Consider the following 25,890-nt stretch of genomic DNA (forward strand, 5'->3'; position numbering starts at 1 on the left):
TTAAAAAAAGTTTATACTTGAAAAAAGTGTTAAAAAGCAATTCTCTAGATACAGTTTAAAAAAATAAATAATGAGGCAAAGTTGCAGGGCTCACCATCATTGGCTAAGTGCTGAAGCCAGTCATAATGTTTCTCCACCTGCCCTGCCAGTCTGTACCTTTCAGCCCAGCGAAACAGATCCCGCAGGGTGATGAAACCATGTTTCCCTGCAAACACTGTTGAACCTCTGCGGTAAGACTGCCACGGGAACAAGATGTGACAGTTAATTCTTTTTCATGAACCTGTCTCAACACTTAAAAATACCATTCATTTGCACAAAATCACTGTAGCAAAAAAACAAAAAGACTAATAATCACAATTGCCAAACTTTAATTACATACAAGCAAGTAATTTGACAGGTACCTGTAATAAAATAATATAGACAACAATAAGGAAAAAATAATAAAAATAGCTACCTGGAGTAAAACAAAAATCCAAACAAAATTATGTTCCACACCAAAACTGTATGTTAGAATTTTAAATTTCATTTTACTCCATGCAGTGAAAAAGTTAACTACATTTGGTTTAGAAAGCTGTAAGGAAAAAATTCTTATTTGTGCTGTTGCAATTTCAAGTATGCAGTAGTATTTTATCTACTTACTAAATGTCTGTTAAATGAAGAGGAGTTATGAGAACACTTCAAAATTACCAATAATGTAAGCTAACATGACCCAAAGACTGCCTCAAATCTATTATAGCTCTTTGAATCCAGAGCAAAGGATGATGTTTAAAAGCTACTTAAATAAAAACCCAAGTATTTTGCACCTTTACCCTTCTTACCGCAAGGCCTTCAATCACTGATTTTTTGCTGGCCTTCCCTCAAATCTGATATCACTTTTCCTAAGGTGATGTTTAATGGTGGGTTCTATTCCATCAATTGTGTTAAGACTTTCAGACATCTGAGAGTTCACAACGCTTCCCCACCCCAAAATGGATTTCTTCTCTCAGTGCTGAATTATGCCTGCAAGGTTTTCTGCAACAAAAGAAAGACTCTCATACCTGCAGATCCAACATGACTTTGACCAGTTTGGTGCAGTAAGAAGGTGGCAAAGAGCATCGCTGGTGCAGGATGGCTTCCAGTTCAGCACTTGGCAGTTCATCAAAATGCAGTTCCACAAAGCGATTTCTGAAGGCTCTGGACAAAACCTAGAGTATAAGAACAGGGTTAGTGTTGGAACTTGTTCCTTCAATATCACTTTTGTTATGTATCTTTCCCTATACAGCCAAAGGAAATATGGCTAGCCTCATGGTGTACAAATTAGCGTATACACATAAAGGTAGAAAGAACGTGTAAGAGAGACTAGATGATTCCAAGAGCTTTAAAATGGATATTAAATATTTAAGAGAAGTCTTTCCTACAAAGCTCTTGTTAAGACATGGCAAGTGAATTGTAACTCACATAAGCTCCAATTCAGTAAACACTTAAATTTCACTACTCAGAATTAATTAGTAATTTGTTATCTGTGAACTAAGCAACAATACAGCACCCAGCTGAGCTACTGAATACCAGCACAAGCACCTCTTCTCTCTACTGCTTAACAGGTTCCTATTAAGTCTACATTATGTATCTGAAAGCTTTCCCAACACGTCTCCAGGTACCACAGAGATTCATTCCCCACAGACAGGGCTACTCAAAGGAAGAGATTATACCGACCTTCCTGCCACCATAGAGTCCGGGCGGATTCTGTGTGGCAAACAGCATGAAGCGAGGATGAGCTTTGACGACCTCCTGAGTCTCAGTAATGAACAGCTCTCTATTATCATCCAGCAATCTATTGAGAGCCTCCAGAACATCAGTGGGAGCCAAATTCAACTCATCGAGAACAATCCAGTAGCCCTTTCGCATGGCATCAATGAGGATGCCTTGAAGGGAGAGAAAAAAAAAAAATTGTTCTCATTAAAATCTGACAAACTTCACAGAAGCATACATTGCAATAAAAAGCTCTTAGCAATCAATCAATCAATTTTCACATTGTACAGACCTCATCCAAAGTGTGAAGTGACAATAAGTTTAAACTGTCAAATCTTTTTATCCTACTAGACACAAAGTAAGCTATAAAGAAGACAAGGAATCCCTTAAGAATTTGACGGAATTCATAAAAATTACATTATAATCAGCAGGGCAAAGATTAACTTTATAGAAGGACGTCTCTGCATTGATAAAGACAAGTTAGGAAGGGAAGAGGAAAAAAAAAAAAAACAGTAAACTAAAGAAGAAAAATTTAAAGTAAACATAATATGCTCACCCACCTTCCTTAAATATCAGCTTCCCAGAAGCATCTGACGTGTAACAGCCAATATATTCCTGAATGTCAGTATGTTCATGGTTGTTAATCCGTACACAGTGGTTGCCAGTAGCAGCAGCCAACCAGCGAATTAAACTGGTTTTACCAACTGAGGTCTCCCCTTGAATCAGTACTGGATGAGTCCTAGAAGGAAAAGAAAAAAAAAAAAAAAAAAAGTGCTTAGAAGCATCAGTCATAGATCCTTCTCATATTCAACATGAAGCATAACATCATCATTTCAAGTTTTCACAGGTACTTTTATGTATTAACTATTTCCAAAACATCATTATTTAATGGCTTTCTGATTGACATATCTAAGATTACACAGTAATTGTGAAATATAAATAACTTAGCCCCCAAATGCAAACTGCTACCCATGCAGTTATTACACAGTAGTGTTAAATGAACAGATTATTCAAATCACAAATCCCTAGATTTAAAACTTTTTACTGCTATACCCAATTTTTAAAAGAGAGAAGAAATAAATAGAAATACAAATTCAAATCAAGGTATAATGAAAAATTACAATAAAATAGAAAGAAAACAGACACTACTTGCACAAAAAAAATAATAGCTAGACGGACACCAATGCTTAAGGCCCAAATGAATTCATTTTACTTAGTTTTCTAATTGGAAAAGAAAAACAAAAACAAACAAACAAAGAACATACCCTGCAGACACCACTCTTACAATGTCTTTCAGATTAAGCTTAACGGAAGGGGTTAGCACATAACTCTGATCTACAGCAGGCTCTTTATCCCCAGCTGCAATCCAGTATCCTTCAATATGTATAAACCTTCCCCCTTGAGGTTTTGGTATTTGCTGAGGAGGAAATAACAGAAGTAACAGATTACAGGAAAGAGTTTTGACTTTCTAATGAAGGCAAATATTGCTACACTACCATAACATACTCTGTAAGAAGCACTTAATCACTTTAAGTCACCCCTTGAGCACTCCTGCAGGGAGCATTCTCTGGTTGTCACAGAATGCAAAGGACCACAAAAGGTTGAACAGATTATTTCAAGGTCATGAAGCAAGAAATTTTGCCAGAGACATGAAGACCAAAAGGTTTCCTCACTCCTAAATTTTAAAGTTCACTTAAAAAATTTTGTACATGTTTTATTCCTTTTTTGGATGGAAATCCACACATTTCTTACAACTATCTTCCCCACTCGAGCTGCCTAGCAAGCCACGCATTTTGGGTTCTCGGAACTAGTGAGATTCTCCCTTTCTTGTAAGGGACAAAGAATAGACACTTGCTTCATATCAACATATTCTGTACTTGGGATCTAAAAATAAAAAGCCTGTGAAAGCTTCTTACTTCCCACTCATGCTTTTACAATTGGAGTCACTACATTAAACTATCTATATAATTCTGTAATTAGTCAACTCTTACAAATTTTTTCAAATTAATAAATAAACCAGCTAACATACAGGCTTTTTATGCATAGACAAAGTTGAAAAAGAACAGCACTGCTTTTTTTAAAAGCACTTATATAGGAAAGATATGACTCTGATAAGGAATAACGCAGAAAAAAAGGCAGAAAATACAATTGAAAACACATTTAACTCTGAAAAATGAACAGCTCAATACAGGCTTAGTCACCTACCTGCTTGAGAAGGCTTTTGATGTTGCCAGACACGATATGCTGGCAAATCAGCTTCTGAACTACTGGGTGAGAAACTCTGTCAAGCTGCGTCAGGAAACTCAAACTGAAGCCCTAAGAAGAATAGTTATTTTCAACAATTATGTGAATTAAAAAAAATAGCTTATATGTATATATACATATATATATACACACACACACAGAGATTAAAGAATCCTTTCCATTTAGCATTGCACTCAGAAGACAGGATTTTACCCAATTCAGACTTAGCAGGGAATACACATATTGAAATAACCTCCAATACAGGCAATCACCTCATACAGCGAGCGTGGGATGCTGCTACATGGATTAGATGCTGCAAATCTCAGCGCTCTGCAAAGTGTCCGTAGACTATAGTGAGGTCTGTGGCCAGTCCCATCCACCAGCTTTGTTGCTGCTTCTTTTTTCACCGATAAATAAAAGCTGAAAAAAAAAAAAAAAAAAAAGAAAATGTGAAACTAACTGCCGTTACGTGGTGCTGTTACTGAAGAGCTAATCATCTTTAAGATCAGAGCACTGCTCGAAAGATTTCAACCCAACCCATGAACATTTATACTTATGTCCAACTGTCACTTCTAAAAAGGCCCTAGGTTGTGAATGCCATGCCAAATATTGCTATCAGTGAAAGCAAAGCAACATATCATTTTAAATTATATTTTTAGAGTGTTGATATACATTAAATAACTAGGAATGCAAAATACACTGAGATAACATGCCTTATTCTAGGAGGAAGAAAGGTTGTTTGATAAAGATGCGAAATGCTCATCGTTATGATCTGAAAAGACAAACTCTTTAAGTCTCTCAGACGGGAAAGGTGTTTTAACAACGTTTTTTAATTGGCTTCACCAATAAATCAATTCTGAATGAAAAAAAAGTTCAAGAGAGATTGAGATACTCCCAACAACATAGAAAGGTTCAAAATGAAGACAGGTATCGGCTGTCTTCAACTTCCTAAAGTTGTGCAAATTACAGTGTAAGGAGCTTTATAGTGTTTGCAAAAATAGTGTAATCACAGACATTACCTGCTTTGCTTTTGTGACATATCCATTTAAGGTATAGAGAGACCCTAACCAACTTACTTCACAATTCCTTGCACCGTATTTCTGTTCACATTCAGGCCTCTCAGATAATCCATGATAAGAACCTGCAAGTCTCCTTCACTCCTCAGCTCTTCTATATAGAGCTCAGTAAACCTATAGGAAGTAAATCAATCCATAACATTTAAATATAACACCAGAAAAAAAAAAAGTTTAAAACTATTCATGTACATTTCAAAGTATGTAAGCAACAGATTATTGACCTGTAAAACTGCATATACATAGGCTCAAAAGAACAAAGTTGTTAGCAGTATCTTATCTGTCTGCATTAACTTTGCAGACTGAAATAATGTCTATGGGACTATATTTTTTTTTAAACAAAAACTTTAAAGAATTTGTAATGCATATACCAAATAATACGGAGTGAAGCTGGAGCACTGACACAGCAAAAACACTTTTCAAGTGGACTCTCGATAACAAACTATATATTTTAAAAGGTCAACACCTATGAAACATAACTCCTTCTAATCTTGTGTTGAACTGCATGTCTAGATATGCTCAAATATCCAGGTGTTCAGTGTCAGTCTGCAGACTTCAGAGATGTAAATACTTTTGACAGATAAAACCTAGAACTAGGATCTCTGGAGTCAAGTCATCTTTCTTCTGCATTACACTTGCTTTCTTCCTTTCTCTATTAACTCGGTAGAGCCAAAAGCAATAAAACATTACTTCAAAAACAAGTGAAAAAGAGTCAAGATGGACAACTGAAAATGACTAGCTGCACATAGTGAATGTGCAGGATTACGCAGTGCTTAAGAATCTGGGACTACACATTCAGTTTTCGGGCATTCACGAGAAAAATCACATCAAAGACAACAGAAGACCTTTGCATCCATGAATGGGTAGTATTGCCAGAGCTCTCTGGTTGCAGCATGAGCCCCAATATTTTGGGTATCATGTCGTTTGATATCCAAATATTTTGGGAGCAGCACACTGGGCATGCTTCAGCCTGCAGATCACTTTGCGAGTGACCGGCAAAGTCACGATGGACACACAGCTCTTTGCAAGGATCATCAGCACTGCCAAGTTACCAAGGAAGAGGCTGTTAGAGACACTGGCCTCTGATAAACCCACCAGGAACATAAACTGCTGCAGTGGCCTTCCCAGGCAATGACAGTTGAATTGTAACAATGATCATTCTCCCCTCTCCCCAGTGGTAACACTCTGTGCTAGACCATTCCTTTATGCTCAGCAACTTCACAGAAGTATTTTCCTGTTGCTATTTTATGAAAAAAGACCTTCCCCATAATGTAGGAAGCACCACTTAGAGGAAGTCAATTCAAATTCAAACATATCTTCAGACTTCAAGTTATCCTTTTCCCCAGATCAATTCACAAAGCTAGTTAAACTTCAAAAAAGAAAACTGACTTTTAGTATTTTGTTAGAGTCTTTAGGTTTTTTTTTTTTTTTTTTTTTTCACCTGTTTCTTATTCCTGGAGGAAGATTTCTCTTCCCAACGTCTGTAGCTGGATTCATACATGCAAACAAGCGAAAATCAGGGTGACGTACAAGAGGCTCTAAAGGAAAAGAACAACATGAAAAGAGATTAAAGCTAAACTGAGGACATGTATTATTGTAAGTGAGATACATTTCAGATTCCTCTTCTAAGCCAGTTTTGTAATGCTCCACTACTATTTTTTTTTTAATGCCAATGTTATAAATTTCCAGAGAATTATCCCATATAATTTAGGAGAAGTAACCCTACATCTTTATGATAGCCATAGCAAATGAACCCTTGACATTTACTTCTGTACAGATCGATATTTTAACATTAAAGCTAAAGTCTGCAGAGTTATGGTGAATGGAAAGTAGTAAGTGTAAAAAGGACGTCTTATTCTCTCGCCTCTACACACATTCCTCCCAAAGAAATGTGTCTCTTCATTGCTTTTGAGATAAATGGGATAGGAAATTCAACAAATTGCATGGCAAAATACAGTATATACAAGCACAGAAATAGTACCTGTGTCTCCTCTGTCTAGTAACACCAAGGACCCAGAAGACCCTTCCAATAAACCACTTAAGCACTCTAGAGTCTCTGCTGCAGCCAAGTTAATCTCATCCAATAAAATCCACTCTCCTTTTTTAACAGCTTGTGCTAGTGTACCCTAAAAAACAAGATCAATTTTTAAGTTATGTCATAAGCAGTGATATATCATCTAAAGTAGCTACATATTTGAAATATTTGTATGAAGTCTATGTGTTATTAGACAAATGGCAATTCCAGATCTTATCCTCCAATAGCAGTTGCACTTTACTCCTTTGATGACTGCAAGTATTTTGCAAGTCACAAAAGTCAAAATTTTTTAAATTGTCATTATCACAAGACATTCAAGCTTGCAAGACCTTCTGCAAGATCTGTAAGAGTTATCTACTTTGTTCTCACAACAGAATTACAAGGAAAATCTCCCTTACTTGTGCAAAGTACTGCTTGCCCATTATATCCTATCACTGTAGTGCACAAACTTCATCCATAGCACTGCCAGAGTCACTCACAGTCACTTGGAGATTCTTAGTGAAGATTGTTAATACTAAATACTTCACTCAACCCCCTAGCCAAGCACCTATTCTACTGGAGATTGGCCAAGGTGGCTTTTCTCATCTCATATTTGAGAAGACGGCATGCCATACGGTGGATGATTTTTTTTTTAATCATACCAGACATAATTTTATTATTTAGCTTTAAGTTACCACGTTATCAAAACCAAACTGTTTTCTTCCTACTTCCTTGCAGAAATAGCACACACTATACCATATAAATGTTGTGGAACAAGTTTTACTTCACAGGAAGACTCATGACAGGAATCTACTTTATTGATTACAACATCTTATAAAAGTTTCTCCTCATTGTTCCCAGCCATCAAAATGGAGATCTCTAAATACCTCTACAAATGCAAAGAGCAGAGCATTTTCTGTCATTTTCATTTGTTGATGAGCATGATTCAGTTTAAGACCAAATGCCTCCCACTTTTCCTTCAGCGGTGAGCCTGCAAGCAAAAGAAGTTTAAGTTTGTAACATCAGAACAAAAGCATAAAAAGATATTTAAGAAATGGTGTTTTATTAAGGCATTTCAGGCATGCAGTCAGATACAATAAAATGGAGCTTGGCTTAGCAGAGAAATATTCAAGCTCTATACAATATCTCATGAATCAAAACAAACAAATTATATTACATTGAAAATATTTTAAAATTTGGAAGAAGGCCTGGTATTTTTTGGTATATGTGTAGAAAATTTCCTATTCCTTCAAATGTCCCAAATGCTTATGCTGGCAATTCACTTGTTCACAGTGCAATGGATACCATTCTTCAACTGACACAGACAGAAAGAGGTATCCCAAAGACAAAAGCAAGTTTATAAACAACAAATTATGGAGCAATATGGAACAAATATTTATTTTATTTTCAGTAAGAACAAACATTGCTGCTTACCATTAAGAGTAAGTTACAGCCAAAGCTTTATGCATTTGTTATAACTTAACAGCTTTGCAAATTTTTTGGGCAGAACAGAGTTCAGCTTTTATTTAATTTAGGATTCCCAATACTTTCAATGACTTTAAAGTTTCATCTTCTTTGACATTTGAAGGTATTTTATTATTTTAGAATCTGCATATTCAGGAGAACAAGCCCCTTCAGCCCATACAGAATGAAAGCAATGTGGAAGATGAGAAGATCTAGGAGCACAGAACACTGTTACAAGGCAAAGTATCAATAGTCTGTCCTAAAGGGGTTAAAAAGGAGAAATGGAGAGATAAGCCAATATTAAGAGCCCAAATCACAATGAATCCAAGTCAGCATCACTGTTACTGTGATACCAAGTCTAACACAGAAACAACTAGCAATGTTCACCATTTCAGGGAACAAGTAACCACATGAGGGGAGATGAGCTGCCAAGAGCTTTGTATGACAAGTCACCCCTTACTTTATCAGACACAGAAAGCAGTAGTGATGGGCTAGCAAAAAAAAAATAATAATTGCAACAGCATTTTGAATGCCTTCTGGCAGACAGAGATTGCATTTTTCAAAACTGCAAGAGACGATGTAATAAAGGAAGCTGGTAAGAAGTTACACTCTTTTTGTCGCTTTTTAGCTGTGAGCCATTTCAAGAGTAATGACCTGTGCTTGACCACTCTGAATTCTTACCAGATGCATTTTCTTTTGCTTCCTTATTAATAGCAGATTTGTGAATATGCTGCATTAGTTTGAGCAGATCGTGCCAACGTTTCTGTCTGTAGCAGGTCTGAACATGCCCCAAGAATCTTTGATTTTTCTTTCTAGAGAATGTCTGAGAAAAAAGTTCTTCAAAAGACTCTCGCAGAGGCAGCCAGATCAGTTTGTTATCCACAGGTTTATAGCTGAAGAGAAGCAAAAATTAGTGTCACACAGGAACAGCAACTAAAATCTACAAACTAACAAAAGTAGTCACTGAAACAGCATGGATTAAGGAACTATCCCAAGATTCCAAAGATTTTTGTTCAACTAACAGTAGAAGAAAAACAGCACTTATTTAAATACACCTTATAAAGCGATTTCATAGAGATAGGACCGCCCTGGTAGAGAAAATTTGTTTACTATTACACACCAATAGACTTAGTGAATATTACTCTTGGATTTATTGAAAAAAAGTAGCCATTTTTAGAGTAACACTTGGCTGAGCTTTTAAATAACTTCATCACGTTCCAATGTACACACATTTCAGTGAAACTGCTTAAATAAAGGCTGGAAAGATTTCTGCACACAAATACATTTGAGACATTCATATTGCTAGTAAGTAAATATGGATCTAAGAAGAACTCTACAACAAGACAACCACACATTAGAGGCTTGTTGTGATACTGCTATGCCGACTGGTTCATGCGAAACAGGCTGCAGAGCAGTCAGTGACTCACCCTCCTAAAAGATCTGCAGTGTCACTTTGCTGGTTCATGTTGATAACCCTCAGTGTGTGTCCTTGAAACAGAAATAGAAAGCATCAATTTGTGTCTTTTTTATTATCTTTGTACAAGTTACAGTTCCCGCACTGCATTTACCTGTAATATGAGCAAGGTACTGAACAGTTGAGGTTTTGCCAGTTCCTGTTTCACCAACCAAGAGCACAGGTTCTCCTTTGATCACACACACTGCAAGCTGCTCAATCAATACTGCAGATGGTCGCGTGGCAGCAAACGTTTGCTTTGCTCTGACAAAACAGATGAAAAAAAAATCAGTGACAAAAATATATCAAGAAGCTCATTTCCATTTCACCTTTATAAATTTTTAGAGGAGTACTTACTATTTTTTAACTAAAAAAAAATAGCTTTGGAAAAAAATAGTTCCAAGATGCAATTAAAAGCATCATACAAAACATTTTTTCCTCAAGGTACAACCTAGAAATTCACCTTGTACAAAGCTCCAGTTCCTACTCCAGCTTTGGGAAGAAAAGGAAACATACTACAAAAGTCTTCCTTCATCAAGATAGGATAATCAATACCTAATCACAACAGCTGTAGATAGAAAACATTTTGAAGAAATAATAGTTCAAAAGAAGCCGATCATTTGAACATTTTGCCTGGCAGAAGAATGACACAGTCTCAAAGACATGTAAGTCAAAACACAGATCACAAGACAGAGAACTCATCACATTTTTTTTGGCTAGAGTGAGATTGACCTGCATTGATTATCTTAAACCTGTAATCCCCATTTTATTCCGTTCCAACACCAGATATTTAGATTCACAAGAAAGCTACAGGAATGATATATTACCTCTGCACAGTAAGAGCCTGTGTTTGTTTCCTCTTAAGGCACACTCTTCCCACAGAGACTTCTTGTTCCCTTACCAAAATTTCTGGTTTATAGAGTTCACAGAAGAATTCTACCTGTGAAGAAAGCATTAGCATTTCCAATACGACTGTTGTCTACATCATCACAACAAAGAACACATTCACTGTGCTGCAGTATCACTGTGCAGCAGGCTAATGCTTTTTGTTTTTAAGATGTATTTATTATCTAAACACTGCTGAAATCCTTCAGTATTTATCTTCCTTCTAAACAACTGCTTTCCATTTATCAGTGGAATTGATAATAGGTAATTGATAAGTCGGTAATAGGTTCTTGCCATTACAATTCTGCTTTGTTTACTTTCATGGTACCTTAGTTAGATGAACTTGAACCTGAGAACAAAGCTACTTCACCGTGCTCTTAAAATACATAAGTGAACATTTGAATACCTTCACATAACCATGGATACTTTGCCCTTGGCAGAAGTTTCTGTTTTGAAATAATAGAAAGGAAGCAGGACAGATTAAAACACAGAAAAGTTTGAGGGGATCTTGCTGGCCCCCTAGCCATGATGAATATTTCAAGTTTTTCCTTCTTAAAGTACCAAAGGAGGGAATTCACTACACAATTAAACTTTTATGGTGAGGGAAGAAAAAAAAAAAAAAATCAGTCCGACTCCCCTGTGTATCACACACTACAGAGCGGTACGACCAGCTCCTTAACCAGTGATTAAGGAATAAGCAATAAGGTCATGCTTTCACCTGAACTCTGTGTTAATGATTAAAGTGCAACTTGCCACCAGGAACAAAATAAAAACCTCACAAACCCTTACCCCCAAACTCTGTGTTACTCTGTGCATCTAGTAATATCATGTGCCTAACCAACTGCATTGTTCCAGCAAGTGCCATCCTTCTTTTACATGATGAGGACATTTGCAATCTGATCTGAAACAGGCATTTTCAGACAGAAAGCATAGCTGAAAATAAAACAGGAAAATGAAGACAGTGAGTTGACCCCACAAATATAGAAAAAAAAAAAAAGGCAGGAACAAAGAGCATGGAGAAGACAGATGGGCATAATACTAAGAAAATAATTTTTAGAGCACAGTACACTTTAGTTAGTTGCTGGGGAGAAATAAAAGTTGTAGAATATTATCAGTAAATATCACCTTCATTATAACGTAATATACCTTTTCCTTGGAAATGTTTAGTTTACTTCCAATAATTTTTGCCATTTTCTGTCTGCTTCCTTGCTTGGACAGCATAGCTGTGAAACAGTCCAGTGCCTGTTAGGGGTGGCAAAAAAAAAAAAAAAAAAAAAAAAAAAAAAAAAAAGCAAACAACTTATTTAATACAAGTTTTACGTGTTATGGTCTGACAAGCACCATCATCTTAATTAGCATCAGCCTGAATCATATCCAGAAGAGCTAAACAAAATTATTTCAGTGCCTTCAGATCTAGTCCAGAAATGAAATCAGCATATATTTAAAATTTTCCAAATTTTATAGTTTACTAAGTTTCTGATCCCTGTAGAGCTTTTCAATACCCAAGGACACCAGTCTCAGCAGTTTTTTCTAGATGACAGGACCAAAACGAAGGCAGTAATGTTGTAAGAGCCCATATCTTAAAACTGCCTCTGACAGAGGCCTCCAAACTCCAGTCCTGGAATATAAGATGACACAAAGTAGCTCCATATTTGAAAAAAAGATTTCAGAATCATCCTGCAAATTAAGTATTTTGAATTCTGCTGGGAGATTCAGACACTAAGACTCACAAAAGACTCCGGATTAATGAAAACAAGAGCACTGAGGGTTTTCACCAGGAGGCAAACACAGCTACAATTTAAGAGACAAAGCCTAAGAAGCTGTCCCTGAGCTTGGCTACTCTCAGAAAGCATGATACATCTGCCAAACCACTGGGAAGGGAAGAAAGGAAGGGCCTTAAGGAACCCTCTTAATACTCAGTAAATCTAACCCTGCAAAACTTCTAACACTGTGCAACTACCACATACACTGTGTGGACACACGTTCTTACCAAGTAAGTGCATGCTGCAGATTCTGCATCAGCTGTGTTACCACATAAACACGGCTCTAATGCTCCTGGGAACCAGTCCAGACATGGACTCTGTGTGTCTGGATCAGTGATAGCCTCCTCAACACACACACACACTACCCAGGAGGTGCTCATCATCAGGAACCACCTGCTGTTCCGCTAGGGACAGTGGAGAACCGAATACAAAAGGCTTGGAATTGCCTTGAGATTGGAAAACCATCTCGAAGGCACTGCCAAAGCCTAAAGATACTTAAACAGAGGATTCATTTTAAGAACAAGCTATAAAACGTATCTTACACTATTTCCCAGTACAGAGAATGTACCCTAACTTAAATACTAAGGCCTGGGATCGTGATTTCCTGCGCACTGTTTCTAAACAGAAATCCACATCACTGGAAAGATGGGAAAACTGCAAGAAGCAGTGTGGTGTTTGTGAGGAAAATGGAAGATAATACTCCTGACAAATCTAGCTTCAATTCATCTCTATTTTAATTCTACCTTTGAAAGCATTTTACATGCACTTGCTTCTACATTTTCATCTCTCCTTGAGACATCCACAATAAGAGTTGCAAATAACTGCAGCACCTTAGTCATTAGCACCAATCATTGAGAACTGCCAGTATTTTAAAGGCTCACTGAACTAATCCTAGGACATTTTTCTTGTTGTCCATAGGACAGGAGGAAGTTTGGACTAGCTTTCAGCACATCACTGTGAAAAATCTGCCTAGTTGTAAGGAAAACCTCTAATATGTTAATCACATCAAGCATTTCAACTACAGTCTAACTGTGAATGTAATTTCTCTTATGTTCTCTCAAATAGAGCATTTGATGATTAATGATATAATGTGAAAGTCTGAGTTAACAGTTTCCTGGCAGATCAAGTCTTACCGCACCTCCTGAAAAATATTCACAGTTGTGGTTGGAGAAGTACTGTCAAAATTGTATGCAATCCTGCTGCACCAATTCAGTAAGTCCCTGGAAAGAAAAATGAAGAAAAATGATTTGGTGCAATCAAGCCAGAACACACAGCACTTCCTCTCTTGTTTAGGTTATCTCATTCATTTACCATCTTTTTAGCAATGACACGTTTATTTAGCTGGCTTAAGTTGCACATGGGAAACTACTTATAAATTGGATGCTAATTCTTGAGAGTAAATGAGCACAACAGTATCACTTTCAGATACACTGTCTATAAATAGAGAATACGTATCACATTACTCATTACCAAAAGTAACTGTGAAATTGGAAAAAAATGAAAAGCAGTATGCTTTTTATCCAGAAAAGTATGAAGAATCACTTTTTCAAGACACAAATTCCTCATCAACACCACAATCTTTTGGAAATGAGTTTAAAAAAAAAAAAAACTATCTAATTCTAGGAAAACAAATGCTACTTTTCAATAAGTAGTATTCCTATGCTTCACAAAAACATGCTAGTACCTGTTAAATAATTCATAAAACACTGACTGTTATAGAAATTCCAATTTGTTGGACTCAACATTGGGTAAAACACCTGGACACCTAAGCTGCTTTTCATTAGGAAAAAAAAAATTTAAACAGCAGAAAATAACAGTTATTCTGAGTGAACTGTTGATTATAAAGTTATGAGTGTCTAATACTAAATTAACTAGATGAACAAGTACATTCAACTGCTGCAAAATGTATCCTCTAGTTACTGTTAAAACAATACACAGCACATTTCAAAAGTTAACTAGCAGAAATGATACTCTGAAAAAAATAATTGACATGGCTTGATACTAATCTATTTCTCAACACTTTGCCATGAAAAAACCTCTAAGAAAATGGATAGGAAATGCAAGGTCCTATATAATTTGTATGAGATTTATTTTAAGAAAAAGATACATTAAACACGATCTAAAATCAAAGGATGGAATTGTCAACAAACATTTATTAAATTCAGATTTAATTATTCTAATTTTTATGACAAGTTATAAAAAGTTAAAAAGAAAGGAGAAAAAGATACTGGTATCTGTAGCCACAAGTTTCCTCCTAAACATATGAGAAAAAAAAAGAACCTTAGAGACAGTTCTCGTCCTTCCAGATTTGGTTTCTTATTTTCTGATCTTGATTCCGATGCATCCTCTGCTATGCCCCTGTTGCCAGAAGGACCGTTTTCTGATCCCTCATACTTGTCTCCCGTAAGGTGAATATAAATGTCTAGCAAATGATCAGTTACAGGAGCAAGGCTGGGGTATCTGCTCTGAAGAACCTGAAAAACAAAGCAACCCCCCCAAAAAGTCTTTAGCATTGGAAGCCAAACACTAATCATCAAAATTTTAAATAGGATACACTTCAATAGTCACTGCTTAAGCTGCCAAGCCACACAAAACTACTCTCTTCAAAATTTTGCTGATGACATTTGGTGACTTTTGTTAAAGATACAGATGTTGCAGTGTTATAATTATTACAAAAACATTAATTATTAAAACATTAAATTATGCAAGGTTGTGCTCTCATCTGAAGTAAGTATAAGTCACTGCCAGCTGCACGATACCAATTCGGATGCCAAATTTGATATTTCCCGACTTAACTGTATTCCAGTTTGTTTTCTGTATTTGTACTAGTATTGACAGAAGTACAGAAGTATATTCAGCACCATCTGAAGTTAATATCATAAGTCAGAACCATACAACTTCCTAATTGATCATAAAAATTCCTATCTCCTGCCCCTCTTGCACAGCTTTTACGACTGAACATTTTTTTGAGCATCCAAGACACCTCCTCACTGCACTAGTGAGGCCAATTTCCATATATTTAAGGTCATTTGTAACTGTACAGGCCGCTAAGCAAGACCGAGGAAGTAGCCCTATCCTACTGGAAACCTATTTTTTTCCATTCCAGAAATTTCAGAAGAGAAGTTTCTCTTAAATCTGCTGCTAGAGATAATTCCTCTTTCCTTGAGCAAAGCTTTTTGTTTTTCTTTCTTTTTTTTTTAAACACTAAAATTGTATTTTGAATTCTATATCACAAGGAGAATTCTGTTTTCAAGACTTCATTTTCAGATGGACTAAAAGAATCAAACATTCCCTACCAATATTAACAAAAAATATCTACAGAAACAGTAATTCATAATTGATAACCAAATGCTTTCCATTTCAAGGCTTACAGAACTCAGGAGTAAAGTAAACCTGATTTTCTTTTCTCCTTTTTATTTAAAACCTTTTCTTCTCCTCCCAACACAGCTTTTTTTTTTTTTTTTTTTTTAAAAAAAAAAAAACATCTCTGCATGTTACAAAATAGCAAAGTAGTCTGACTCAGACCTATTCAAAGCCAAATTATGTTTTTAATGACAAAACCCAGGAATCTGGCTAATTCACCTCAAAATTTCTTGGGATACTGCCCATTTACTTCAGCATTAGCTGCCTAGATCCAAAGCAATTAGAGTAAATTATATAGTAAATTTGCAGGGGAAAATAAGAATTAAATTTATAACCAAAAAGCATCCTTTACCCTTATTAGAAGCAATTTTTCACATGCCACAATACAGCAACATACACCATACCTCCGTCAGTTCTGCTTTGCTCATATTATCCAAATGAATTTTGGTCCAATACTTGTCCAAAAGAGCAGCATGGCTGTTTTGCTGTCTGTACCAACCACCTCCACAACTGAAGATCCTATATTAAATCAACACACAAGTATCCATAGCATGTAGTGTCTTGCTGAAGAATTCAACATTTGTATACATTCCCATTTAGCAAAAAGCAGCTGCTGAGCAGAAAAGTGCATGCCTAGATCACCCACTGCCATGGCAGGCAGCTTACCACGCCTCCCTCTCCTCTCTAAATCACCTTTTTAATCACAGGATATTTCCTCTCTAATGCAAAAACTCCACAGAGGTATTAACAGAAATAAGCATGACCATAAGCCTAACCTATCAGAAACACCATACCGGATGTCCTTCCAGGACGCCCTGTAAAGGAAGGAGCCTGAAAGGAGGTACAAGGATAATCATCCCACAGATTCTAAGGGATCCGTGCTGTATTGTGAATAGAGGTGCAGGAAAAGCACCCCAGTGTTCATTGATTTTGTTCTCATTCTTCAGCCTTTGTTCCATATTGTATTTTACTGTGCATATGACTGCATAGCTATATGTTCAATACACTGGGGAAGTTGCTTTGCATATGCAAAGCACTAGATATTGCTGATTTTCTTCTTCTGCATTTGGGTTTTCCTTACCCTACCCTCCCAGGTCAGAGGCTCAACAGATCTGTTGGAGCATCTCTGTAGTATATTTGGTCAAGGATTTGTACAGCAGGAAAGTATAGATTCCACTGAGTTATATGAACCATTAACTAAGTATACCACAGAGACAACAATTTCAGGAGATGAGGCAACCAAATCAGAGGAGTGAAAGGTTAAATCTTAAAATACGTCAGATAAGTTACCTTTTCTCTGATTTATGTATGGGTAAAAAAAGGGAGGAAAAAGGCAGCAGATAAAACTGTTAAAGACTTTGAAGAAAGTCAATAAAACATTTGAAAAAATGTGTGACCATACCACTTTAGATAACAAAACCTTTAATCTTGCCGAAATACTATGTATTGATATATCAGATGTCAAAACATCATCTTGTATGTGATCCATTACTACAATTGCTGCAAGCAAATGATCATGGAGAAAACCTTTAAAATATTTTCTTAGATAAAAAACAGAATACTACAAAATTCTATTTGCAGAAGACTTTCATGAATTAGATTTGCTTCACAAAAATTTTTCCTTATATTCTTTTTTTTCTATGATTCTGAAAAGAAGAACTATTACAAATGCAGGGTTGAATTAAAATTATTCATGAAACCTTCATAAATATCTCTAGGGAACATAAGGAAACAGCTGCTCAAGGAGTACGTAGAATAAAAAAAACGAACCCAGAAAACTAAATACATTCAATCAGATCATCAACTACCAACTGGAAAATGTTAGACTATTTCTTTCCAATTTGAAAATAGCATATTCAATATTTTTGAATGCATGAAGTTTTACATGCCTACCTCCTGGTTGCAAAAAACTGGAAACCTGGAGCTACTTTTATGCAGTCGCCACGACCAGGAATTAGTAATTCTCTTTTTTCCAGAAGAGGAATCAGCACAGAAATCTGGAAAAGGGAAGAAACCTTATAAAATATTCTTCTTTTGTGAAACATTTACAAGCCCACCCATCCACACTCATTTCACACAGGAGATGCTAGAGCTCTTCTGCTGTCAGCAAGTGACATTCACGCAGACTGCACTTCCAAGTGACACTAACAGGAATCACAGAGCCCCACTGCTACATAAAATGTTCTGTAAGTTATAGGTATAAACATTTCTCTATCTCCTTTCAAGTGTATTCATATTTAATAACACACATACACAAAAAGTATGTGTGTCTTAACACTCCAACTCCAAGATAGAACTATTGGATTTGACTTCCCAGAACAGTTGAGTTTTCCAAAACAGTTGTCTGTTGCTCAATGGTTAATATAAATAAATGGAATCTATACTTTTCCCCAAACTCTCTCCTAAGATTTATCAGAAGATTTATTTTCTTTATCTGCCTGAACAAAATTAATCTTTATCTTAAACATTTTGTTCTCAAAACTCCAATATTTTTCAGCCTAGACTCTGCCTTAGAGGTATACCAGGACTGTGAAGACTCCATCCCTCCAGGCAGAAAGGCAGTAATAGTGGTGGCATAATAATAATTAAAAAAAAAAAAACTATGTTTTGAAAGTTAATAACTCAACAAAGAAGTTGGCAGCTTAGTCAGTCACATAGGATACTTTACAAAAAAAGAAGTATGGAGGAATAACTAGTTGCAAGAAAGAACATTTGCTGAATGCCCAACAGGCCCAAACAACACATCATCTTTATGGTACGGTTCTTGCAGCAGACATTTCTTGTTCAGCCACCACTTCAAAGGAAAGAATCACCATCTAACAAGTACTAATTTTACAGTTAAACACTAAGTCAACTAAAACCTATATTGTTTGATAGCATAACACATTTTGTAAAAAATAAATGTGCTAAAAAAAACAAAAAAATAACCAACGGCAGAACACTAGAAAGTCTCATTACCAATAAGACTAATACAGGATTTACGATTTTTGTGCTTTTTGGGGACACATTCATTTTCAAATACTAAAACATGCTTTAAAAGACAATAGTTCATCATTAGTGCCTGTTCAAATCTTCATCAGTGCCAACTCTGGTAACAGTGGCATGCTATGACTGCTCCAAAATATTGAGAGAAACAAACTCAATTTGCCAATTTGTGGACTAAGTCAACCAGGTTAATTCTTTTTGACTCCTTTTAAAGTAGCATAATTTTAAGCCTGGTGGCTATATCACTCATTGTGATTAAATCTCAAGAATTGCTGATCCAGACCCTAAGACCTGTACCTCAAAGAGAAGATGAGCCTACATACCACATCCAGAGGTGCATAATCAATGTCCTCCAGGAGCACCCAGTGACCTTTGGACACAGCTTGTGTCAGTGTTCCCGGTTGCCACACGAACTCCCCTGGTATGTCTGTGCAGCGATACATACCAAGCAGTGTCTGTGACAGAAACAACCAGCAAGTTAGACACCTCTGCATGGCATGGCATGCCTTGATAACTCGGAATAAAAGCTTACAAAGATAACCACAGTGGTCGGTAAGTAACACTTGTATGGCCTGGTAAACAATCTAAACAATCTACCTGGTAACCTATGCTCAGCATTGCAGCTTATTTAAGAAAAAAAATAAGAAAAAAGAAAAATCACTCCTTCCATGTTCATGACAATTGAACTGAAGCATCATAACTAAAGCGAGCCACATAAACAGCAGTGCGTTTGCACAGAATCATACCAACCTAATCAACAAACAAAACAAGCAGAATAATGTATTAGACTGTCTAGAGACATAGTGAGTTGTATTTTGCATTTTTATAAGACTGCAAATGAGCTGGTAAAGTAAGAGAAATTTTAGAACGAGCTATTTTGAGATACAAAAATAATCACTCAAGCTTTGCTTTTCTGCAACGTTGAAGCTCTGGCAGCTAAACATTTCTTCCATAATTAAGTTTATGGTTTCACAACATTAATTATTACTTGAACTTTATCATTCCTCCTTAATACACTGGTCTTAGCATCTTTTCATATATGTGAATAAGAGAAGAGATGTGAGATGGTGAAACAGGCGGTTGTTCCATGAAAATAAAGACGGTGGCTGCCAACGGCAATCCAAAGTTTCAAAGGTAGCACTTTTGGTAAAACACTCCTCAGGAACTTAAACATAACTGGAGTCTAATAACGCAAATTATTTCATGCTCAAACGACACACACGCAAAACCAGAGAAATTAGACGTTATTCTCACTTCAGTTTTGTCTCTACACAGAGATATACATCAGTATTATGTAACTGCATGCATCCTTCTCCACATCACAGGGTTTCACCTTTATCACAAATAACCGGGATCAGATTAGACTGGTAAAATGCATAAATGAAACAGAACAGATAGAGCGCAATTACAAGGAAAAAAAAAAAAAACACTGTTTTTGGTGACTTTTATCCTATTCAAATTTATTTACTCTCATCTATAGCGAGATGGGACTTGCTAGAGCACGGTATTACAGAGGTCCAATTACACTACCACAAAATAATTTCCACAGTTACCTTGCTGTCAGTTTGATCCCCGAGTTGGACTTTCAAAATATGAGGAGCCTTTGTTCTTCCTGTAACAGCTGCCAAGTACTCAATTAAAGAAGTTTTGCCACATCCTATGGGTCCTTCTAGTAAAACAGGACTCTGAAAAGCTACAGCAATAGCAAGGTTTTGGAGATTTGTGCAGGTAGATTCGACCAAAACAAAACGGCTGGCATTATTTTCCTGTTCAAACATAAAATTCGAGTTACCACACTGAAACCATTACTTATGTATATGTTGTACAACAGAGAACACATAGAAGAGCTAGTCTGGTGATTAAAAATTTTGACCTGCAGATCTGTCAGTATATAACAAACAAAATAAAGAGTTCTGAAGTTCTAAAGCTGTGGATTATAAAGATTGTTTTAAACAACTAGCAGTAAGATAAGCTTTTCATAAAATGAGTCTATTATAGATGATACACTTAAAGATGTATATGTACAATTTGTTCCCAAAGGAGTTTACACTCGCTTGTCAGTAAAGGCATAGTGATTATTCAATCGTCACACTCATGTCCGTCAAATAGCTTGCTATATAAATTAAAGTCATCAGAATAGATCCTAATGGCAGGAGATATCAAACAGCAGTTAAACTGAGAACATGTAGTGTGCAAATATGTCTTTTGACAGGATAGCATTAGGCTTTGTGCAACAAATGATTTACTATTGACTATAGAAAAGGTAAAATATTTGGAGAGTATTTAAAGTAATATCTTGCCCACTTCCTCCACATTTTTCCTGCTTTCTAGACAAGCAAGTTATCCTTTGTTTTAAAATAGTAGCTAAGAGGATTTTTTGACAAAGGCTGCTGCTAAGGTATCTTTACCATACAAAAACTATTTCATATAGGCAATTGTGTCAAAACTGTCAGTATTTCCCTAACTTGGAGATGTACAATACAAGGCTTAAATTCTCTGACAGCATGTTGCAAGAACTGTTGCTTGAAAAATAAGACAATTATGCCACATCCACTGCTTCATTCCACTACAGAGCTCCTTTGCAGACTCTATATAATGCATCAGTAGCTTACAGTACTCATCAGGAAGGCAAAATAAATGCACATTACCCAGAGGATTTCAATACCACTTAAGCAGGAAAGTAAGACAAGCCAGTTCTCAGCATTTAGGGCATCTTAAAAAAGATACAGCCTTAATCCTGGGTTACCTACCTGCTCTTCAGAGAGAAACTGTAATCTGGGCAGCATAATGCCACACACAGCCACTACATTTGCAGAGAGGTCACCAGATACAACATCTCCTTGCGTGTACTGCAGCCCTTTCTCCTTCCGCCAAAAAGAGGAGTCTGGGTTGGCCAAAACAAGGGCTCGTTCCACATTCTGCAGCTGGGATTCTTCTAGCAGCCTGTCAAATCCATATTCATATTTATTAACTCAACCAAAATCCATCAACAAAAGTGATCAGAAGTCAATAATTAAAAAGTTCTTACTTTACTCTGAACTGTATCAACTCTTCAGGACTGAAAATCTTCTTGAGAAAGGATAACTTATGCTCATCATTCATGCATGTAACCAGAGCAAGACAGTTTGAAGTATACCTAGAAACAGATATGTAGAGGAAAAAAAAATATCATTATGTAATCTTAAGATGCTTATTTTGAGAACTGACAGTTACAAATCAAGACATCGTTTAAAAACTACACAGAAAACTTTTTTCCACATAAATTATTTTAATGCTCTCCTTAACATTCTTTAGGCATTTCTGAGGTATTGTTTTAGGAAAAAAACTATCCTCTCATGGCATACTGTATTGCTAAATATGAAGTAGCTATTCAGGATAGCACTTTCCCAAATAAGTGGGCTTTAAATGTTCATTTACAATGAAAAGTAGTTTTTTGTTGTTTTTATGTTTTTTTTTTTATTTCTCCTGCCATTTCTCTTTGAAACTTGTCTTCTATTTCATGTTATTCCTAAACTGACCCTAATACAGTGAATTTGAGACAACAGACACCAAAACCTCTCATGTCTTGACTTCCTTTTTATATAGAGTTGTCTTGTAACAAAGGACATTCAATACAAACCATAAACACGTTTCATTTATTTCAAATCTGCTTTTATGTTCCAAGAACAAATTTTTCAACAATCTTAAAAAATAAAAAAGAAAAAAGTTGTGACATACCAAGAGATGTACAGAAAAGCTGAAGTGATAATGTTTCATAAATTTCACCATCTCTCATGAATCCAACTTAGGTAACTAAATCGTTTGGAAAGATTTTTCTAATCCATACAACCCACAATTTGCAGCACTACTGAGAGTGCCTAGGTTTCATTCTGTGATAGGTCAGTACAGCTTTCAAAAGATCAGGTAAGCATAAATACAGACACTGTAGGTACGGATATTTCTGGTACTACCTGAAGTTTATTTTATCCTTGTGCATGTATTTTCCTAAAGATAATTCAAGATACAGGTCTTTCTCTTTGGAATGACATCTGAGGTCGTTAACTTACCAACGGACTAAAGTGTCATGACTCCTTAGGAGTGGAACACACACACTCCAGTCCCATAATTCCCGGAAAATAGACTGCTCCTTCTGTAAGAATCTGTACGCTGCTTCCATGAGATCCCGTAACTTCATTCGTCTGCGCCCATATCGGACTGTGCTTGTGTCTGAACTCTCTAGGAAAAGCCTCTGGAAAACTGGTGCTGTATTCTTAAAATATCTTAAAGCGAATCTTTAGAAGAAAAAAAAATAAAACAAACAAAGAGATGGATTTCAGACATGTTAGCTAAAGCAGAGAAAATAAGTCATTAATAATAAAAAAAAAGTTCTAATCCAGAGGTCCCACAGCATTAATTGGTGGTATAGGGCAAACTAAAGGCCTATGTTTAGTTTTCTTCACACTCGGGAGAGACAACCTCTTCAGCAATCAGCTGACAACATAAAATTTACCTTATTAAAGATGACAGATAACTACTTGTTTTACAAGGGGAAACTATACAAACCTTGGTGAAATATTGATTTCCCCTGTTTACCAAACAGGAAATACCAATTTCTTTTAGTTATTTTTGTATTCTACTGACCACATAGAGATGTTAGGCTTAATATTAAATGTAGAGATTTTGGTTGCAAGCAATCTTCGTATCAGCTGTTTTGCTTTTGTTCTAATCATTAAAATGAAAATCATGTTAAATATTACCATACAATTCCATTTAAGAAGTTATGTTCAAGGTGTGGATTTCACAAACCACACTTTCAATTCAAAATACACTTACTACCGAGAAGCAACACAAAGTATTGCAACGACACCCTCTCCTCAGCCAACATAGGCTCTGTAATGCCAAACACGATGCAAAACCACAGGATGTGATGGGACTTACGGCAGCACATCCGGGTGATCCGTGACCAGCTTGCTCATGGCTACACACAGTCTTTCGTGAAGGTCGTGGTTGAGGTGGCCCCCAGCTTTAATGGCTTCCGCATTTCTTTCCAGCAAATCCAGCAGGATTGGCCGAACTTGGCGACCGATCAGTACAGTACATTCCTTATCCAGCAGTAACTGGGCTAGAGTATCGAGGATGCATTGCCGATCCTGCTGCATCCAGACCTGCGGGAATGGAAGGTAAGAGTAAGTTAAAAAGGGGAAGAAAACAAAACAAAATAAAAACAAACAAAAACCCAAACAATAAACACACAAAAAAATCAAAACAAACAAACAACAAGCAACCGACACTTTTAGACTTCTAATTTCAAAATTGCTTATGCAGAATTCACAGGCAAGTCTGTCTTGCAAAAAAAAAATAGAAATAAAAAAGAATTCCCGCTGATATCAACAACTTAGTCATGGATAAACCACATTTGAGTTGCACCATGTTCATTCTTTTCAAAAATAACAAGCACTTAATCAAACATGGTTTCAAGCAAGGTATCTGCAGCTTTAATTTTCTTTTCTCCTTACTTAAACACAAATACCTTTATATAAATTTATTTGTATATATTTTTCTTACTTGTACATAAAAATGAGGCCATTTATGTCATACTTTTAGAGCAAAAAAAAAGAACATTACGCTTTAGGATAGAAAATCCTGTCAAAAAAAAATCTAACTTTGTTATTGAAGAATAACAGTCCATTTCCTTTGTCCTTAAACATGAGGCTTTTTCAGTCTTTGAGCTCCTTTTATTATCCAAGAACCTTTCCAACACTGTTTAACATATAACACAGTATACATAATTATGATTTGTGAAAATCAGCATTATGAATTTGTGCAGTTTTGCTCTTAACTTTGACCCTCCAGACTCACTCATTGCTAGAAGGAACCGTTATCTCCTATCAAGATGAAACTATTTTTCTTGGCAAATAGTAGTGAGTAGCACTAGACAAGGCAGCTTTCCAAACAAAACAGAAATAATCACTGAATCGGTCCCTACAGAAACAGTCTGTGATTCTGATAGTCTCTCATTTTAGCTACCTGTGCTGTCTGTCAACTTCTGCTTCTCCCAAGCTGGTCCTTATGTGAGAGCTGCTGCTGGGCATGCAGAAGGAAGGGGTGGTTGGAAGATAACACCTTGCAAAGGTGCTGCTGGCTGCCTTTGGAAGAGTGCCCTCCTAAGGCTACACCTCTGCTGACACCCCCTTAGGATATGCGCATCACATTGCTGCTCCTGTGACCCATGCTGAATTGGAAACAAAGCCATTCACTCCTATCAGTAGGGTACCCAACTGCAGTATGTGACACCAACATTAAAACTATCACGTTAAGCTACTAGTTCCAAGCAGTTTCTCAGTTGCATTCAGCTCTGTTTTTGGGGAACATGATATAAGTTTTATTGCCTTTCCTCTTATCTATCACAGTAGAATTAAAAATAGACTATTTTAAAGTAGAGCTGAAAATCTGCACTTGTTACAGAGGAAGAAAATGTTCATCACAGGATTTAAAATCTGGACCAGATTTGGAGTGGAAGAATGACTAAAACTGTTCAAAGGCAGTACAGCTCAAAAAAACTGGAAGCAAATGTCAAGTAAAGATTAAAAAGCATTTTCAGTGTACAAATCAGTTCCATCTTTGGCTACTGACACAAGTGCAGACTGTTGTATATAATCCCCATTCTTACAATGGCTCTTAAGAGCAAGCAGTATTTTATGTTTAGTGCGTAAAACTGCTAAAAAAAAAAAAGAAAGAAAAAAAAAAGTCACAGTCCCATTCTACAACAAGACAAGAGGTTCCAGGGTTCTGGGAGAGGCACCCGAGCCTATTGCTGAAGAGGATGAGATCCTGTGCTCAAGCAACACCTCATCCCAAACCCAGTCTTGTGGAACAACTCATCGTACCACAGGAGAGACACTGTCCCAACTAAGTGACAGGGCAAGCACAGGGAACACT

At 36.4% G+C, this 25,890-nt stretch overlaps 1 protein-coding gene across 1 annotated transcript in view; it reads right to left on the minus strand.

Annotated features, from left to right (window-relative positions):
* The window catches only part of MDN1 (midasin AAA ATPase 1), an 87,962-nt gene extending 63,848 nt beyond the window's left edge, over window positions 1-24,114 (minus strand). The window contains exons 1-26 of the mRNA XM_088519776.1: window positions 23,890-24,114; window positions 23,019-23,243; window positions 22,001-22,108; window positions 21,723-21,915; window positions 20,526-20,738; window positions 19,296-19,427; window positions 17,881-17,984; window positions 16,392-16,506; window positions 14,905-15,098; window positions 13,763-13,844; window positions 12,008-12,103; window positions 10,804-10,916; window positions 10,092-10,240; window positions 9,951-10,011; window positions 9,205-9,416; window positions 7,947-8,050; window positions 7,027-7,171; window positions 6,487-6,583; window positions 5,049-5,162; window positions 4,245-4,392; window positions 3,934-4,044; window positions 2,994-3,145; window positions 2,289-2,467; window positions 1,693-1,901; window positions 1,038-1,184; window positions 95-236 (exon numbers count right to left, since the gene is read on the minus strand). Of these exons, the coding sequence (XP_088375902.1) occupies window positions 95-236; window positions 1,038-1,184; window positions 1,693-1,901; window positions 2,289-2,467; window positions 2,994-3,145; window positions 3,934-4,044; window positions 4,245-4,392; window positions 5,049-5,162; window positions 6,487-6,583; window positions 7,027-7,171; window positions 7,947-8,050; window positions 9,205-9,416; window positions 9,951-10,011; window positions 10,092-10,240; window positions 10,804-10,916; window positions 12,008-12,103; window positions 13,763-13,844; window positions 14,905-15,098; window positions 16,392-16,506; window positions 17,881-17,984; window positions 19,296-19,427; window positions 20,526-20,738; window positions 21,723-21,915; window positions 22,001-22,108; window positions 23,019-23,243; window positions 23,890-24,110 (3,766 nt within the window). The 5' untranslated portion in view covers window positions 24,111-24,114. The remainder of the gene's footprint in view (window positions 1-94; window positions 237-1,037; window positions 1,185-1,692; window positions 1,902-2,288; window positions 2,468-2,993; window positions 3,146-3,933; window positions 4,045-4,244; window positions 4,393-5,048; window positions 5,163-6,486; window positions 6,584-7,026; window positions 7,172-7,946; window positions 8,051-9,204; window positions 9,417-9,950; window positions 10,012-10,091; window positions 10,241-10,803; window positions 10,917-12,007; window positions 12,104-13,762; window positions 13,845-14,904; window positions 15,099-16,391; window positions 16,507-17,880; window positions 17,985-19,295; window positions 19,428-20,525; window positions 20,739-21,722; window positions 21,916-22,000; window positions 22,109-23,018; window positions 23,244-23,889) is intronic.
* Window positions 24,115-25,890: the final 1,776 nt, after the last annotated feature.

This window comes from Tinamus guttatus, unplaced genomic scaffold (assembly GCF_059628265.1).
Source record: "Tinamus guttatus ecotype Peru unplaced genomic scaffold, ASM5962826v1 Tinamus_guttatus_pri_ptg000070l, whole genome shotgun sequence".
Lineage (NCBI taxonomy): Eukaryota > Metazoa > Chordata > Aves > Tinamiformes > Tinamidae > Tinamus > Tinamus guttatus.